Source organism: Prenolepis imparis, unplaced genomic scaffold (assembly GCF_030444845.1).
Source record: "Prenolepis imparis isolate NDT839.2.m4 unplaced genomic scaffold, iyPreImpa1.0 SCAF_2, whole genome shotgun sequence".
Lineage (NCBI taxonomy): Eukaryota > Metazoa > Arthropoda > Insecta > Hymenoptera > Formicidae > Prenolepis > Prenolepis imparis.
In genome coordinates, this window is record NW_028141160.1 from 1,103,573 (window position 1) to 1,122,310 (window position 18,738).

At 29.4% G+C, this 18,738-nt stretch overlaps 2 protein-coding genes and 1 long non-coding RNA gene across 6 annotated transcripts; 2 read left to right on the forward strand and 1 right to left on the reverse strand.

The window, feature by feature from the left end:
• The first annotated feature begins 2,764 nt into the window (after positions 1-2,764).
• LOC145933218 (uncharacterized) lies at positions 2,765-12,070 on the forward strand. Its single transcript, XM_083032784.1, has 2 exons — positions 2,765-3,240; positions 11,800-12,070. The coding sequence occupies exons 1-2, from the start codon at positions 2,765-2,767 to the stop codon at positions 12,068-12,070; spliced, it is 747 nt and encodes a 248-aa protein (XP_082888910.1).
• Positions 4,146-10,770, reverse strand: LOC145949095 (uncharacterized). 4 transcript variants are annotated; one of them, XM_083058808.1, is made up of 8 exons: positions 10,105-10,770; positions 9,926-10,004; positions 7,493-7,693; positions 6,688-7,317; positions 6,288-6,505; positions 5,217-6,056; positions 4,861-4,960; positions 4,146-4,617 (listed from the first exon to the last, which is right to left on the reverse strand). In XM_083058808.1, the coding sequence occupies exons 3-6, from the start codon at positions 7,683-7,685 to the stop codon at positions 5,892-5,894; spliced, it is 1,206 nt and encodes a 401-aa protein (XP_082914934.1). In that variant the 5' UTR covers positions 7,686-7,693; positions 9,926-10,004; positions 10,105-10,770; the 3' UTR covers positions 4,146-4,617; positions 4,861-4,960; positions 5,217-5,891. The 4 variants fall into 4 exon arrangements, with proteins under 4 accessions (XP_082914934.1, XP_082914935.1, XP_082914936.1 ...); XM_083058809.1 differs by lacking the exon at positions 9,926-10,004; XM_083058810.1 differs by lacking the exons at positions 9,926-10,004; positions 10,105-10,770 and adding an exon at positions 8,611-8,733.
• Positions 12,071-14,674: 2,604 nt separating the features above from the next.
• Positions 14,675-18,344, forward strand: LOC145947120 (uncharacterized). Its single transcript, XR_014427124.1, has 4 exons — positions 14,675-14,875; positions 15,180-15,307; positions 16,923-17,042; positions 18,226-18,344. It is a non-coding gene; the product is annotated as an uncharacterized LOC145947120 (long non-coding RNA).
• The last annotated feature ends 394 nt before the right edge of the window (positions 18,345-18,738 follow it).

Genomic DNA, 18,738 nt, shown 5'->3' on the forward strand with positions numbered 1-18,738 from the left:
ATATTATATACATAGTCAGAGAAATGTGTTTATGACTTCAGTTTGTCACTTTTGTATTGAAATTAATGAGGAATTTTTGAGCATTTACTGTAAAAAGAATGAATCATTTTAATGTATTTATTACGTGTTTTAAATTATTATACATTAAAATACAATTTATTGTTTCCGCTTATATATATTTGTTTATTGTTAAACAATTAGTAACAAACTCCTATTTCATACCATGTAGTACAAAACAAAACGTCGCAGAGAAAAATGGTACGTATTAACAAAACATGTTTATTTTGAAGTCTTCTATTTCCTTTCAAAATTTATCGATCTTATTTTTTAACACTCTATACATAGTTTTTTTTATATATTTACTTTATATATATATATATATATATATATATATACAGTTATCTACAGTTATTTACATATCTAAAAAAAACACATTTCAATATTAATTTCTCAAATAATATATATATTATCAATTTTGATTTTAAAAACCAAATTTATAACATTATAAAATTATATCTACAGTACAATAGCTATACTCTTGTATAATATGTAACCATACAATTTTCTAATCTTTTAATTTGTTTCTGTTGCAGGAAATCCTAAATTAGAAAAATGGACGCCCACCTCAATTCGACGTGCAGGATTGTGTGAGGATCATTTTCTTGAAGACTCCTTCACAAATAAAACTACAAAAGGATTAAAACGCAGTGCAGTGCCGATTCCTTTCGAGTCTCAAAATATGAACGTAAGTGATGAACACAATAATGTAGCGATTTCTTTAGAATCTGATAATATAAATAAAAGTAATGAAAATAAGAAAAGAAAAAGCATGGAAATGGAACAAGTGCTTTACTTACAAGAAGCACGAGAAGAAAGTATGAATAATATTGCATCGACGTCTGCTATTGCATTATCTACGTCTACTGTTATTAATGAAAATGTAATAGACGAGCATCCAGAATCACAGTTTATTGAACAACGAACAAATTCATTACGATGCTATCAGCCACGACATTTAAATTTTAATTCTTCTATAGAAAATGAAGATTTAATGGAATGGATGCACATTGAGCCTATACATGAAAGAGTCCTGCTTACTCCTCCGTTTAATAATAATAATAATAATAATAATAACAACAACAACAACAACAACAACAACAATACAGATATAATGAAATCTATGCATCTTGAACCATCGATGCATGAAAGAGTCCCGCCTCCTCCGTGTAATAATAAAAGAAATATTACAAATAGAACAGAAACTAATACAAAAGATGAAATAATACATAAGCTATATGCTAAAGTTAAATCTCTAAAATCTGAAAATATACGATTGCGAGTGCAAATAAGATATCTGAAATATCGCTTACGTCATATTCCACAAAAACGTAAAATGTCAAAAAAAGATAAACAAAAGAAAATAATATTAAAAAAATTGATAGATGAACAAGATCTACATCCTGTTGCAAAGGCGATGATAAATTTGCAACTGCATATACCCAATGCACCATATACAGAAGAAGAGAAAAATCTCTCAAGGCAACTGTATTATTATTCAGCCGCTGCTTTCTGCCGCTTAAGAAAAGCAGGTTGCAATTTTCCCGGGCAGCGAACTATTAGAAGATGGCTGGAAGAATATGACGTATGGCCAGGATTTTGTGATTTTATATTTCAAAAATTAAAGGAAAAGATTTCTTATTTACCAATAGAGGAAAGAGTGTGTGCCTTAAAATGGGACGAAATGGCCATAAAACCTTATGAAGAATATTTGCAAAAACTAGATGAAATAGAAGGCCTTGTTGATCTTGGTCCTCTAGGAAGAAAATCGGAAAGATCTAAATGCGTATTTGTCTTTTGCCTAGACAGTTTAAATGCGCGTCGTCCATGGCGACAGCCTTTAGCATATTTCCTTCCGGGAAAATGCATGAAAGCAGAACAAATAATAATATTATTGAAAGAATGTTTAGACCGATTGAGTGCAACGGGTGCTGATGTGCAACTTCTAACATGTGATCAAGGTACATGTAATCAAAGCGCTTACGCTCAACTCGGCATTAATCCAGAAAATACATTCTTTGTATATAATGGGAAAAAATATAATGCATCATTTGATTTCCCACATTTAGTAAAAAGATTGCTAAGTTTCTTTAGAACTCATGAAAATCTTTACTGTGATGGAAAAATTATTGCATCGTATTCTGATTTCGAAACAACATGGTCTGTTGACAGTGCCACAAAAGGAGGTTCAAATTTATTGTCTCATATTACAGAAGCGCACATTCGTCCAAATAATTTTGAATCAATGAATGTGAAAAGAGTATTCCAAATATTGAGCCACACTTTTGCAGCTGCAATAAAAACAGCCGGTCATGGAAAACAATTAGACACAATTACATGGCAAGCGACAGCTGATTTTGCAGAGCGCTTAAATAAAATTATTGATGCATGCAACGCTTACAGTATTAATATTTCATTTGGCGGCAAACGACCACTATCGTCTAAAAATCTGGATATTGAAAATCTATTAATAGATTTTGTCGAATGGTGCTCAAGATGGTCTAAGTCGGCAAAAAGCATAAGTCAAGTTCCTTGTTTTAAAGGTTTTGTTGTGACAGTAAAATCTATTCTTGAAACTTACAAAACACTTTCAACGCAATATGATGGATTTGAACTTGCGACAGGATTATGCAACTAAGACTCAGTAGAACATTTATTTTCGAAACTGAGACAACGCGGAGGATTTAATCCTAATCCAACTACAAGAATGATCCGATTGTCTATTAGACACATACTTTCTACAGGATACATACAAACTAGTGACAAAGGCAACACTCAATGTCCAGAAAGTGAAGCTCTTATAAATGAACCAAGTCAACTTGTAAAAAGGATCGAAAATATGAATATGAGCAATAACGTAATAGAATATGATGACTTCGAAGATGAAATGCTTCTTGAAAATGACACTATTCTTCTCGAAGAATTTAACATCGAAGAATTTGAAAATGTCAACCCGCTTGATAATTATGATGAAAATGCTGTCGCATTTTTTGCTGGGTTTATCGCGCGACGAAGCATTCAAAAAAGCAACTGTGACCATTGTAATGATATGATGAAAACCCCTATGGACGAATCGACGGAAAATGAAAAATATATAGAATATCGCGAATATGAAAATGAAGATGAAGATGCTCCAACAGTAACAAAATTAGTGCGCCCAACGACTTTATATACAAATCCCCCATAGCAAAAAATATCACAGTGATGTCACAAAGACATTGCTCTGTGACGATAAAGTATGTCAAAATAAAATTACAGTGATGTCATAGTGACGTGCGAATGTCCGCTTTGTAACAGATGTGATGTCATCATGACATCATTGTGATAAGAAATAGAATGTTATAGCGATGTAATTTATACAGATGTGATATCACTATGACATCATTGTGATAGGAAATGGAATGTTACAGTGATGTAATTTATACAGATGTGATGTCACTATGACATCATTGTGATAGGAAATGGAATGTTATAGTGATATAATTTATACGTCATAAAAGGGTTTTATATAAGAGAGACAAAGATTGGTTTTAACACGAGTAAAAGTACCAATCTTTAAAATTAATGAAATTCATAGCAGTGCTATAGCAGTGCTAAAAGGAGAGATAAACGTTCAATACAAGTTTACCGAGCATTTATCTCTTTTTAGCGCTGCTATAAAATATGTTTTTCATTAATTTTAAAGATTATTACTTTTTACTCGTGTTACAATCAACCCTTGTCTCCCCTACGTTTTTCTTTCAAATAAATGTAATTTATTTAATTACAATTTAATTACATTTTTATTTTTTAAATAATACATATACGTTCCAAAAAATATAAGCCATATTATTATATGTGTGTGTGTGTGTGTGTGTGTGTAACTATCATTTAATACACATTCACGTTAAATCACATCATTTAATCACATTTAATAACTATATCACTAACATATATATAAATAATACTTATAATAAATAATTTTTAAAGTAATTTTTTTTAAATTCTAGTTATCACTTTATCAGAATTATGAAAAAAAAATTGATACAATTGTTAGAAAACTTAAATGCGCATAACTTTTTAATATATAGGCATTAATAAAATAAAAATAGTGATTGTTCATTTTTTATGCTACAGCTATGCATAAAAATACTAAAATACTTAGAACTTTAAATTACTTTAATATTATTTTAATATTCAACTGTATATATTATTATAACTTTTCTCGTTCTACACTATATTTAAAAAATAATATTTAATAATTATTTTATTGCACTTACAACTATGCATATGTATTTAATACTGTAACCATTTAAATAATAAAATATATATATAATTACTGTGTATGAAATTAATACATTCAAAATAAAAAAAGTACATATGCAAAAATAAACTCTTTATAAAATCTATAAATAAACGTAATAATAATAAACTGTGCAATAAACGTAATAATGAACTGAATAATAAACGTTCAAATATTATTTATTATATATTAAAATTACTATATTTAATAACCTGTCCTGTCCTTTTTTTGTTTAGATCTCCTCATTTTCGCATCTCTTTTTTCGTTCTTCCTTTTTCCTAAAAAGAAATATGTGATTGTTATACATAGGTGCAATAAGTCAATTCTGCAATAAATATTCTATACAAAAATAACAATAAGTTCTTAAACGTTGTATTTAATTTAAAAAAACTAATACACGCAATAATGAACAGATAGTGCATGTGTTCACCCTCTTTAAAATCAGTTTCTTATAAAAATAAAAAGTTTGAGATAAGATGATAAAATAGTTAAATTGAGGTATATTATTATATATAACTTACAAATCTCGGTCAAATCTCTGCTTGGCTAAAATTAGCCATCTTGCAATTATATCCTCAACTTCCTTATTTGTTAAATTGCTTCTTGAAGTTCGCGCAGCATCTAACAACAAGTTTAAACAGATATGTGTGATTATAGATTACATAAAAATTTAAAGCGACTTAATTTTATATATATATATATATGTATATATACTATTCAAAATTATTTTATATTCCTATTGATATACATATTATTGAATGATGATATTAGAGTTCTAATAGCATCATCCAATATAACCATGCATAGAATGCTATATATAAAGTGTCAAAAATACGTCAATAAAAACATTTCTGTGATTAAATATTTATATACTTACTTATGATACATATAGTAATGCGAAGATTTTTAAAGGCATTTTTCAATTTTGCACCAGCCCAACTATATTCCATTGCTAATTTATTTGTTAAAATATGTTTCATCATGTATGTCGCGGACAATGACTAAATCCGCGAGAGCGTGAAACTCGGAGAGGAACTAGTACTGATCGGGAATAGAGATAGAGAGAAGGTCGGAAAGAAATTGTCGTTAATAGCTTTTCACTAGGTTAGTTTTTATTTTCACAAGAAAAGAGGATAACACTTCCACTCGAATGTTTGAATCACGCGAACCGGGCGGTGACGAAGAAAAGAAAACGGGAAAGAGTAGACGAACGGAGATCTTGACTCTGGTCTCTCTTTGCTGCACGCGACGCGACGGAGATCTTCGGGAGAGCCCGGATTCGGGCTCTACGCGACGGAAATCTTGACTCGAGGACGATCGGAAATGCAGCGACCAGATCGCGACCGCGAATAGTTAGGCGTTGATCTTTTCTAAAGAATAGTACGGAGAGCTCTCAACGAATCGATAGATTCACTCTTGTATTCTCGGTTAGACGAACAGCTAAGTGTGTCGATCGGTGACTCGAATAAGACTGAGACTGGAATTTTGTCATCGACGGCGAAAACTTTCAACGCCCATCATACGTGATCGGGGTTGTTTTGATGCGTGATTATCACGTGATCGTCGCGTGAGGATCTCGATGGTCGAGAGAACTCTCCAAACTTTCGGCGATTAACAATAAGCATTGAAAGTCGCGAAATTCTCGTCCGCATTCCGAAACAATGTACGAAATCACATCATGATGATCCTTACCTCCTAAAAGGCTCAATTGTCTTGTCTAAAAATATGAAATAATTTAATTAATATCAGTTTATGATCTAAAAATATCAAAATAATAAACATTTGTTTTTCTCTTATAAAAAAAGTTAACATTACTTTTCTTTTAACTTCTTTAAAATTATTTAACATTATATAAATAAATAAATATGTCCAAAATATAGCTTTTTATAAGACATTTCAATAAAATGTTTCTAATCGTGAGTATAAAATGATAATATTTTGTATATACCATTTCTGCAGCAACACATTTGTTTTTTAATTGATTATCAATTCTCTGTAATTGTTCTACGGTATCTGCTGGCAAATCGAAATCATAATCTTTATTTTCTTTTGAATCCGTATCCTCATTTCTTCTTATATGATTATCCAACTTTATTAAACGTTCATCAATTGTTGCAAGATTTAACAATACTGCATTTAGTTTCCTGATAATTAAATTATGAAAATCTGCAAAAATAATGATGACACATATTATTGTATATTTACTCAGATTATATATTGCGAATTATATACCATTTTAAATATATGTTTACAGTGATATAAATAAAAAAAATTAAAACTTTAATAATATATATGTATATAGGTAAGCTTTTACAAAAATTTAAAATTAATAACAGATATATTTTTACCTAAATCAATCTCAGCATTACAAGTATTGGATGTAGATATTGTATCTGAATTTTGTGGAACAAGGTCATCTTTATTTGCTGTTCGATGTTCTTGTGAACTTATAGATTTACTACATGTAACTGCAGAAATTTTTTTAGACTGAATATTAATTACTTTTTCATTACTTATTTGTATCAGAGGCTTAGTTATTTTCTTATCACTTTTTATCAGTGGTTTTTTTATTTCATAGGTCATTTTGCTTTTATTTAAATCGTTTGATATATTAGAAGCTTCATCTAAATCATTGCTTGTGTCAGTTCTATCTGAATTATCAGAAGAAGAACTTGAAATTTTTTTTACTCGATTCATTTTCTTATCACCTTGTATTAATGGTGTCTTTATTTCACAGATTTTGCTCTTATTTATTGTTAAAGCTTTTGGTGTATTAGGAAAATCATCTAACTCTAAATCATTGCGAGTTTTTAATTTATTGATGCTAGTGTCACTTGTATCAGAATTATCAGGAGAGGAACCTGTATTTTTTTTTGCTCGTTGATATCTCGATTTTTTGAGGTCATTTCCATCATCACCATCTATATCGGATATTTGTTCAGCTAATTTAAGTTTGTCTATAGCTTTATCATATGTATCTAAAACGTATAAAATTTTTGAATATTGAAAATTAGATTTTTGTTTTTATATATTTTATAATCAAATATCACTTAAAATTTAAATTTTAATATATACTTTTAATACATATATATTATAATTTTAATTTATATAATTTTTGATAAAAAAAATAAAATACATTTTTATATTACTAACCGCTGCTACCAAAAATACGGATTATTTTATATAATTGCCAATCATCAGAAGGAGATATTCTTTTCATAATTGCTTTATTTATCTTAATTTGACTTGTATATGATGGCCATTTACATTCCTTATTATTTTCAGTTAACCATTCAGAAGGAACAATTTGTAAACCATCTTCGAACTCCACAATATTATACGCCATTATAATAACTGTAAATAAAAATTTATCAGCATTAAAATTATAAATAATCTATAATATAATAAAAATGTGACGATAATAATAATAATAATATTTGCAATTTATATTAGAGTATTAGAATTACGTTTAATTATTTTATTATAAATGCAAATTAATATTAAACATATGTATTATTCAGTTGTGTGTAACATCGGAAATATAATATAATTTTTTTTATAAGGCATTTTCAACATTTTTGCTCTAATTTTATCAAATTCCCATGTCTGAAGATGAGAATATTCAGACATGATACCAATATTTAAAGTTAATGACGAAATAGGCTGTGTATATAAATCTTCCACTAACACAAGCACTTTGCCAATAGCATACATTTTATTGTCATTAGATTTAATGAAATTTAAAATTGACATTATTTGTCCATTTTCAAAAGAAATGCAATTATTTTTTGGATCATCACAGTTAATATAATATTATTGCAAAAAATTTTATATTGTTGTACAGAAATGAAATCTTTCGTAATAGGACCATCATAATGAGAGTGTGTAAAACATTTTTCCATATCGTATGAATTTGAATATATTTTGAATGTTTCATTATTATGTATTGTCTCAATTTCTGCAAATCTTCTTGTTAATTGCTGTAATGGTTGGTTAGTTTTACGAATTAATTTCTTTAACGTAGACATATAATTCTCAAATTTAAATGCACTGAATTTATCCAGAGCACCAAATTGTTTTACGTCTGCAGCAAGATGTAATAAATTATGAATATTATGTGAAATATATTTAGAACCGTAAATAACTTGAAATGATTTTACAAAATGTTTTAATAAATTTTCTGCATATTCTATAATAGAAGTTTGATATGTTAAAGTAGGATGTGCAAGAATTGTGATTGCTACATGTAATGTTAAAAAATTTAAATATACATTTTCTTGTAGTATTCCTTTCAATATAATAGGACCCGTATATAATAAAAATTGCCGATATTCTGTGGCTTTCCAATGTTTGATGTACTTTAATGATCTTGGTTTTCGAGCAAAATCAGAAAGAATATAATTGCGTAACTTTATTAGTTTCTTAGAAATTTTTTCTTTGTCTAAATTTGATAATCTTGTCTTAAGTGGTCCTGAAAGCCATAACATAATAAGTTTACGCATAACACCCAAACATACCAGGTGCATATAATCTAGTGGCACATTTGTAACTAAGCCTAGATTTGGCATATTTTTTAAAATTGTGTCACCAGTTTGATAATCAAGATTATAAGATCCAGTAAAAAATTCTTTATCATTACGTAACATCATATTAGATGTGTATGGAAAACATATATGTCCTTCTATATTATCACCTTCAATAATGCATTTAGTGCAACTATTATATCCAGTGTGTCCTTTTACATTTAAAATAAATGATTTAGCAGGAGCGTCACAAATTATTGCTTTAATTTCGACTTTTATGATCTGTCCCTCATAATCAATCCCATTATTTATAAAAGCAATAGCATCATCTACAAACATTTTTAAAAACTCGTTTGCATTTTTTGGTTTTCCTTCACCATAATATAAGGCAATGACATATACATTGTTTATAATATTATCTGCACATAATATTGGCCATAAACTCTTTGCGGAAGACTTATATATAGGTAAACCATCAATATTTATAAATAATTGAATGTTATCAAGAGCAAAATTCAATCTTTTACGTTCTTTAATAATTTTTAGAAGAGCTTTTTCGAGACCTAAGTGGCAGTAATCTCCGTTTTCAATTTGTATAATTTCAGTTGATTTAGGAGTTTGCAATAATGTACGTGGATCTTTAGGCAAAATATAATTAGTGTGTGTTTGCAATATCTGTAAAAGGCGACGGAGTGATTTATGTGATATCTTTTCTTCAATAGCCCATTTACTTATGTCATGTATAAAAGTTTCGTTATCATTTAAACACAGATTTTCATAATTGTTATCGACTATAGCTTGCAGCTTATTTGCATCCGTGTAATTTTGTATCATACAGGCATTATTTTCATTCAGAAAGTTAATATTATTTTCATCACTTTCATCACAAGATTGATTTAGATTTCTATCTGAGTATACTTTATCAAAATCACATAAAGATGAAGCATTCTCATCAACAACAATTAGTTGATCATTATTATTATTAATTATTGCCATAGAATCCGCAGAATCAGTCTGATGAGTTATCATATTTATATCTGTTACTGTGTTTCTTGTAACTAACCTTCGTTTATGTCTTGCACTATAAAATATTGAGTGTTTTCGTTTGCGACCCATATTTTTCACAAAAAATATTTTTTTCCCTAAATATACATATACAATGAAAAAAAGATATCTTGTTACAATAAATATGAAAAAATATAAGACAAACATAAGACAAAAAAATATTGTATATATACTAACCTTAATTTTTATGTTGATGTTTTTCACTTTCGTGTTAAATCACTTCTTATTGCTAAGTGATCTTCTGAGATCACTTATTTTGAGTCAAAATGTCCTCTTATGCAAATAAAAAACACGTGCTGGTACACCAACAATGACTGCGTATACGCTGCAGAGCGTTTTGGGCAACGTGTACGCGCCTACTGCGTTCACGGAGAGAACGACCACGGTCGGCGCAGGTTTCGGCAGAGTCGGGGTCGAGTGGGAAGACGCGAGCACGCTACTCAATGCCGTATCATTGCACTCTAAGGTCCCAGCGCAATTTACTCTATATAAATGGAATAGGTAAAATAATTAGAACATCGCGTTATCAAATTATAAATATATTTATTCTACTTTTTTCAAATCTAAAAATTAATACCAAGCATTCTAAAAATTAATACTAAAAATAATTAAATGTGATTTTTAAATCCGGCCTATAGAGCCACGCACGAAAATTAATTCTAATTTTCTAGAACTGTATCTCTTGGTTTGAGAATACTAAGTTCCATCAATTGACAATCCTCGAACTTACAACGGGAGAATAGGCGAGAAAAATATAGATCCGAAAGTCGCTGAATCGGGAAATAATTATTTATTAATACAATATTATTATATTTTATTTATAAGATAAGCTTAATTTCATGATTTTACTTTATTGTTTAACTCGAATGTTCGAAAAAATGTTTGGATTGCTTGTACGTGGGACCCTTGTGCCGGTTTTGCCGGGTCTGGCCGTGTGGCCTTGCCGTTGGACGGCGTGGAGGGGGCAAAATGGGCGGTCAGTCGGGTGGGATCTGCGCGAACCGAACGAAATGCGTGGTCGTTCTCTCCGTGAACGCAGTATACACGGTCACGCTTGCATTAGGGTTAGGTAAGGTTAGGTTACATTAAGTAGCGTCCATTAACGGTGACGTGATTGATTCTTTTACTTTTAGAACAAATCAACGTCAAGTCTTGACAAGATGACAACTTAGCAGTCATTCTGCTGAACGCGACTATTTTAAAGAAAAATATTTCAAATAAAAGTTGTTTGATTCAAAGGAGGTCATAAAGTAGATGATGCCCTTTATTTGATGAATTTTTTAAGAGATATTTGAAGTGGTGTTATTTTAAATTGGACACCCTAATATATATTGAGTTATAGCAGTAATAAATATAAATAAATAAATATAAATTATTTATTAAATATATCATAAATTAAACTTTATTTTTCTAATTTTAATTGTTGATCGTCACAGCACAACATCTTTATGATGTCACTGTGACATATTTTTGCTATGGGGATTTTTTATCATTATTGTTACATTTCGTGATATACTAGTTATATCAATGTGACATTTTTGATGATATCACTATAACATCATAAAGATGTTGTGCTGTGACGATTAAATATATTTTTTATCGTCACAGCACAACAGCTTTATGATGTCACTGTGACATTTTCTTGCTATGACAGATTTTTTTATCCTTATTGTTACATTTCGTGATATACTAGTTATATCAATGTGACATTTTACAATGATATCACTTCAATTGTGATTAATGATATCACTGTTACCTTCCAATAATCTCACAATGACATCACAGTGACATCACATTTTTTTGTCACCTTGTGACTCTATTGTGAGCTTATTGTGATGTCACTGTGACATTTTTTGCTATGGGGGATATTACTAAAACACAATTGATGGCATTTAATCGCACGTGGCAATATCATTGGGCATCTACAAAAATTCTTCAGAAAATTGTAACTGAATGTGTGCATGCAACGAATAAAATACATCCTGAATGGCTAGATAAAAATGAAGCATGTTATGATCATCGAATGCAAGCATTAAAATATATGATTACAGTGAAATTATATTCTCGAACGAGATACAGTAATCGTGCCGCAAAAACAACTAATATACCAAAAAAGAAAGTTAAAAGGTTTTTAAACAAGTAAAAAGTATATTAAAATAAAAATCATCTTGAGCACCATTATATAAAGAAAAAAAAGGAAAAATATAATAAAAGGAAAATATATCAAATCAAGAATAAAGTAAAAAAGGAAAGCAGGAATAAATAATATTTTAACAGACGTAAAAAAAGGTAAGATAAACATGAAAATAAAAAATAACAATAAATAATAAAACAATGTAGAACGCGGAAAATGCATTATTTTTTAAAATTAAATTTCAATATTTTCTTTTTTCTTTTTAATATTATATGTCTTTTATTTTTGTCATTTAGAAAAAATACTTTATTGCACCTTTGCACTATATGATTGGATTCATTATCAAAAATGTTTGCAAATCATATAGTTTAGCGCGATAAGTATTATATTCTATTAACGAGAAAAATACACATGTATTTTTCAATTTCATAGAAGATCGCAATCACAGTTGAAATAAATTGCATAAATCGTTATAACTTATCACGATATAAACAAAAGGAAAAGCGGTCATGCTAAGAAATTGTAAAATCATGCATTTTCTTATTATCAATGGCAATACAAGACATATAATATTAATAAAGTTTTAAGAAAATATAATACAGAAAAATATACAGGGTGTCCGGTAATAGTCGCATCAACCGTCGTGTGCAGGTAGAGCTAGTTAAACCGAGTAGAAAAGTCCTCTACCATTTTGCGATATTCTCAATAATAAGAGAGAAATAAATTAAAGAAAATCAGCCAATTCGCGCGATGATAAGCGTGCGGCGAAAAGAGACAGCCCACTCGGGGGTCCAAAGTTAGCGCTACTCGTATGGAGTTACTGTCTTTTGTAAAGCGCTCCTCCCCGCTTCATCGCGCGCTTAGCAACCGTGTAACATTATACTGTTTCTTTTCGCCGCATGCTTAGTAACGACATAAAACTGGGCTGTCTCTTCTCGCCGTCGTCACGCGAATTGGCTGATCTTTATTAATTAATATCTCTCTTATTATTGAGAATATCGCAAAATGGTAGAGGACTTTTCTACTCGGTTTAACTAGCTCTACCTGCACACGACGGTTGATGCGACTATTACCGGACACCCTGTATATATACATATATGTTGGCATATACGGTATTCTATAATTATATTATAGAGCAAGGTACATTTACGAATTCGTCGTCAAATGTATAATACACAATAAGTGATTTTCACTTATTAAAAAGATATCTCAATATATAAATAAATGGGAAAAGAGATATAAAAAAATATAACTGATTTTTTCAGTTATTTACAGGAAATCTATATTACATAGATTTTTTCGTGATAAGACCTGCTGGTTTTAGATTTATGCAATTGTTTCAAAACTGTGATTGCGATCTTTATGTCATGCTTATTAATATATGCCAACAAAAATTATATGTAACATATTAATTTTATTATTTATAAAATTCTGAATTCTTTTAATGCGTTCTACATTGAAAAAGATAAAATTTAATTATAAATGTTATATTAAAAAATATATATGTTACGATATTCCTCTTATATATTAATGTTAAATATTTTCTCTTTAATGTTATACATAATTAATACATTTCAATTACAGATTTTTTTCAATTTAAATAATTCATGGGGGGGTTTTTAGTGGGTGCAAGCCCCACATAACCCCGGGGCCGACCCCGAGGTATGCGCCGTAGGCATTTTCCCCTCCGGCACCAAGCAAAAAAAAAAAAAAAAAAAACGCGACCGGTACTTTTTTACTTAAAAAAAGCATTCTAAATAATTTTAAATTTAAATGTTGTTAATTGCTTTAACAAAATATATTTAATACTATATTTTATATATAAAAAAAAAGTTGGACCATATGGAATCGAACTCGAATCTTCAGACTTTGCTATAGTCGAAAAAGTGGATCTAGCACGGATATGAACCAATCGGTCGTTTTACTGTGGCACCGAAAGTGGATCTGGCTACGTAGTTCCGCCGGCTCTAAAATGGATCCAGTTAGCGCCACTGTACCAGCTAGAAAAAGCGTTGGACGAAAAACGGCAGCGTGGCCCCTCTCATTCTTCTCTCTGCTTCTGCTAAGACTCCATACAGAGAGAAACATGAGAGCGGCCACCGCGATTCAGCGGACGCGTGTACTAATGCGCCCCCTGAGAAAGTGTATATAAACTACGTCGTTACGCTCGGTAAAAAGCGTGGTAAATGGTTCGAATCCGTGATATGGTTCATATCCGAACTACTCGGATAAGAACCGAGTTAAGAACTAAACAGATGAGTCAGACAAGGATCAACAATCCATCGCTCTGGCTTTGTCTCACCAACGATGAGCGTCTCGTGGACTCGTGCGGCGGCAGGCACGAGATTTCGCCTTTCGCGCGTAGCGTTCCACGTAATTCGAGAAGGACAAAATTTTATGACGTTAAACTTTAGGCAATATATAAAAAATGAAATATATTAAATATAAGGTGTAAAATCAGATTATAAGTTAAATAAAAATTATATCCAGTTTCCTGAGTACATTAAAAAAATTGTTTTCTGACAGTGCATATTAAAAAAAATTGTTGAATTAATTTTGTTTTACATGAATAAATATTCTAATTTGCATAAATAATAAAAAAAAGTGCGAGTGACGGGAATTGAACCTGACGAACTACGTCGTAACGCTCGGTAAAAAATATAGAATATGGTTCGAATCCGTGATATGGTTCATATCCAAACTATTCGGATAAGAACCGAGTTGAGAACCAGATGAGTCAGACAAGGACCAACAATCGCTCTGGTTTTGTCTCACCGACGCTCGTGGACGTCTAGTAGATTGATTAGAAGTTGAGTAAGTAGTAATTAATTAATATTACACATTTATATTTACATGTGTGTGTGTTGTGAAGAATCTCTTATATTTATTATTATATTCCAGCAAACACAAAGTAAGAGTCACACATCAATATATTATAATTATCTAATCAACAGTTTAATTGCAATGTACGTGCAAATGCAACATGCCTTGTACGTAATAAAACATTGTATTGAATGTTATATGTTACTATCATTTTGTGTTTGCTGGGATATATGTACATATAAAACATTAAATATATTAACATAAACGTAGTATAATCATGTTTTTTTTATTATAGAATGGATAAAAAAGACGCAAAAAGAAAATTAAATTGATGGAAAGAGAGGAAAAACTAAAAAAAAGAAAGAAAGAACTGGAAGACTTATTAAAGGATTACAGTGGTGATGATGAGGCAGATGAAGAAAGGTATTGTTATATGTATAATTATATATATATATATATATATATATATATATATATATAAGGATGTTTCATTTTAAGTGATATGGTCCCCAGACAACATTATGTCTAAAATCGACGCATAAGACGTCTTAAAGATATTTTATAGACGTTTTTAAGACAAATGATAAAAAAATGTCTAAAAGACATCTTAATGACGTCTTTAAGACGTCTTATGCGCCGATTTTAGACGTCGTGTTGTCTGGGGTCGATTATCTATTATTGAAAAATGTTTCAGACAAAAGTTGCATATGGTTTGAAGGGTACATAAGACGGTACAATTGGTTTGGTCTTGGATAATTATTTGAAGGTCACGTGAAGGTCACCTTCAATTTCTTAAATGGAACCCCCTATTTTTTATTGCATATTCTTGTAGCTTATCTCAAGATCTTTCCAAAACACTGTAATTATTTTTTCATTAAGTACTTCTCGAGTTATAAGGCTTAAAGGTTAACAATTTTTTTATATAAAATGTACAATATTTTGTAAAATATTCAGTTTTCGGTAATTTTGACTTAATACTTTTATGCATGGAATAGTGAAACCAATCAATTAGTGTAAAGAAAACACATAGTTGGTTTTAAGAAAAAGTATGCAGCTGCATGTTATAAATTACATTTTCTTTTTTAAACAATTATCTGTTTTGTTTTATACCAATTGATTGGTCTCATTATCTCGTGCATAAAAGTATTAGGGAAAGATGATCGAAAAATTATTTTACGTGATATTTTACATTTTATGTCAAAAAATTGTGAATTTCAAACCTTAATAACTCGAAAATTGCTTAATGAATAAATATTTTATTATAGTGTTTTGGAAAGCTCTCGAGATAAGCTACAAGAATATGTAATGAAAAATAGGTAGTTCCATTTAAGAAATTAAAGGTGACCTTCACATGATCTTCACATGACTAAGGTCAAATCAGTGGCACCATCTTATCCCCCTTGAAGTTATACAAATTTTGTCTGAAACATTTTTTTCGTATCTTCCATATTTTTCGAGATATTTGCCTGGGACATTTAAAATGGGACACCCTGTGTATATATATATATATATTATAACTATTTTTATATTTAAAAAGAAAAAATATACATTATATAAAAAAATTACTTAAATTATAAAACATAAAACATAATTAAAAAAAAGAAATATACACATCTAAAAAGTAAAAGATAAACAGAATTGTAAAACGTTTTTTAAAAATGTTATTCAAAATACAATATTATTATATATTGTAAAATCAAGAACATTTTTTTTATTATTATATTTTTTAAGTTTTTATTTTTTAATGTATATATAATAAAAATACTTATATATTGCGGGCTATTATTATATTAACAAAAAATATTATTTGATATAAATATTAAGAACATTGAGACGACGATATATATATATATATATTATTTGATATGTTTAAAAGTTATAACTTCTGTTAAATTATATTAAATACTCTTTTAATTTTTTTATTAGATCATTTAATAAAAACAGAATTGTAAATCCTTTTTTGTACGCGCAAATATATATAAATAATATGTAACACACTAATACATTTTACATTTAAATATTTATTTATTTTTTTCAGATCCATTGCTGATGAGTTGCAGCAACAACAGCAGCAACATGATGTTGCTGCTGCTGTTGAAGCAGGTGGTTCTCGACCACAGCATCGGGCTGGTGTTAGGCGCGCCGAACGCGATGCGAGGTATGTTTATTAAATTTTGGATTAAATTTCGTATTTTATCAATAGAATAATACAACATTTATGTATACATATAATATAATATAGTCCCTGTAATTATTAATAAAGAAATAAAATATACAACTCGTTTATAGCTAGAAAATATTACAATTAATCTTAGACGTTATAATAATTATATATGCAGGGTGTTTCAAAAGGAATGGATCAGTATATTCAAAAGGACATAATTGTACTAACAATAAGGTAAATGCTTGGATATGCACCTACAATTGGACATTCGTTTTTTTTTTTGGTTTTTAAATATGGATATCTAAATTTTTAATATGAAATGTATATATATATTAAATGTACGTACATATGTTCATGGCTGAAAGTTTAGATATCCGCATTTAAAGATCAAAAAATATGAATGTTCAGTTATAGGTGCATGTTCAAGCATTGGTACTTATATCTTACACATCATTTTAATATCATTTTAATATCATTTTAATATCATTTTAATATCATTTTATAAACGTATTTATATAAACTTTTTTGTTTAAAATGATGTATATAATCATGTCCCAGAACACTAATTATTCCTTCTGAAATATCTTGTATAAGTATATAATTATATAAATAAATATTTGAATACATATATTTTATATATATAATGCATGTTTGTTACAAATTATTGTGTCTTATTACAGAAATAAAAAATAATTATAATTTTTGTATAAAAAAGATACTGAAGTTCTTTAAAAATTAAACTTTATCATAACTATATTATATTACAATAATTTTAAACGCGAAATAGACTCTTCAAGCGTTTTTCACATTATTTGTTACATCCACGGTTTGACTCCGCGATATATCGAAGCGCGCCTCGACTCGCGCACTCACACACTCGCGTCAGGAAATAATAAGATAAATTAAGAAAAAAGCTCAAATTGAACTTTAATTAACAACAAAAATTATATTAATTTTTTATTATACATATATATTATTTCCCGGCGAGTATGTCTGCGAGTCGCGGCGCGCTTAGATATATCGTGGAGTCGGACCGCAGATGTAACAATATACATATATAATAATATTAATACATGAAAATGTGTGTAATTTTGTGTGTGTGTGTAAATATATAAAATAATTATCTCTTTTATCAAGCTATAATATATACATATATATATTTCTCTCTGTTTTATAGATATAAATGGTCTGCGCATAGAAAACAAGAATTGTATACGCGAGACCAAATAGATGAAGAAGGAAATAGAGAAAGAAGAAGAATGGGAAGCAGAGGAGGAAGAGGAATGGGAAGCAGAGGAGGAAGAGGAATGGGAAGCAGAGGAGGAAGAGGAATGGGAAGCAGAGGAGGAAGAGGAATGGGAAGCAGAGGAGGAAGAGGAATGAGAAGAGAAGGAAGAGGAATGAGAAGAGGAGGAGTAGAAAGAGGAAGAGGCCGCGGAGCCATTATATTTAATTATAATTTTTAAATAAATTTGAATTTTTTACTTAATTTTTTATTTTATTTTATAAATATTTTCTCGTTCCTGATTTATCCGACTATCAATATATCGATTACTCTGGATATCAATGATATAGGCACCATCACGGATAAATACACCCTGCAGAGAACCGAGACTATTCCAGGCGGAATACCAGCTGTTTCTGACACCGATTACAGAAGTTTGTAGAGAATTATACTTGAAAAAACTAA

Bases quoted from the DNA above. Each gene is read 5' to 3' on its own strand.
- LOC145933218 (XM_083032784.1), top strand. From the start codon at position 2,765: ATGATCCGATTGTCTATTAGACACATACTTTCTACAGGATACATACAA. The intron at 3,241-11,799 runs ATAGCAAAAAAT...GGGGGATATTAC, and splicing joins ACTTTATATACAAATCCCCC to TAAAACACAATTGATGGCAT.
- LOC145949095 (XM_083058807.1), bottom strand. From the start codon at position 9,891: ATGATAACTCATCAGACTGATTCTGCGGATTCTATGGCAATAATTAAT.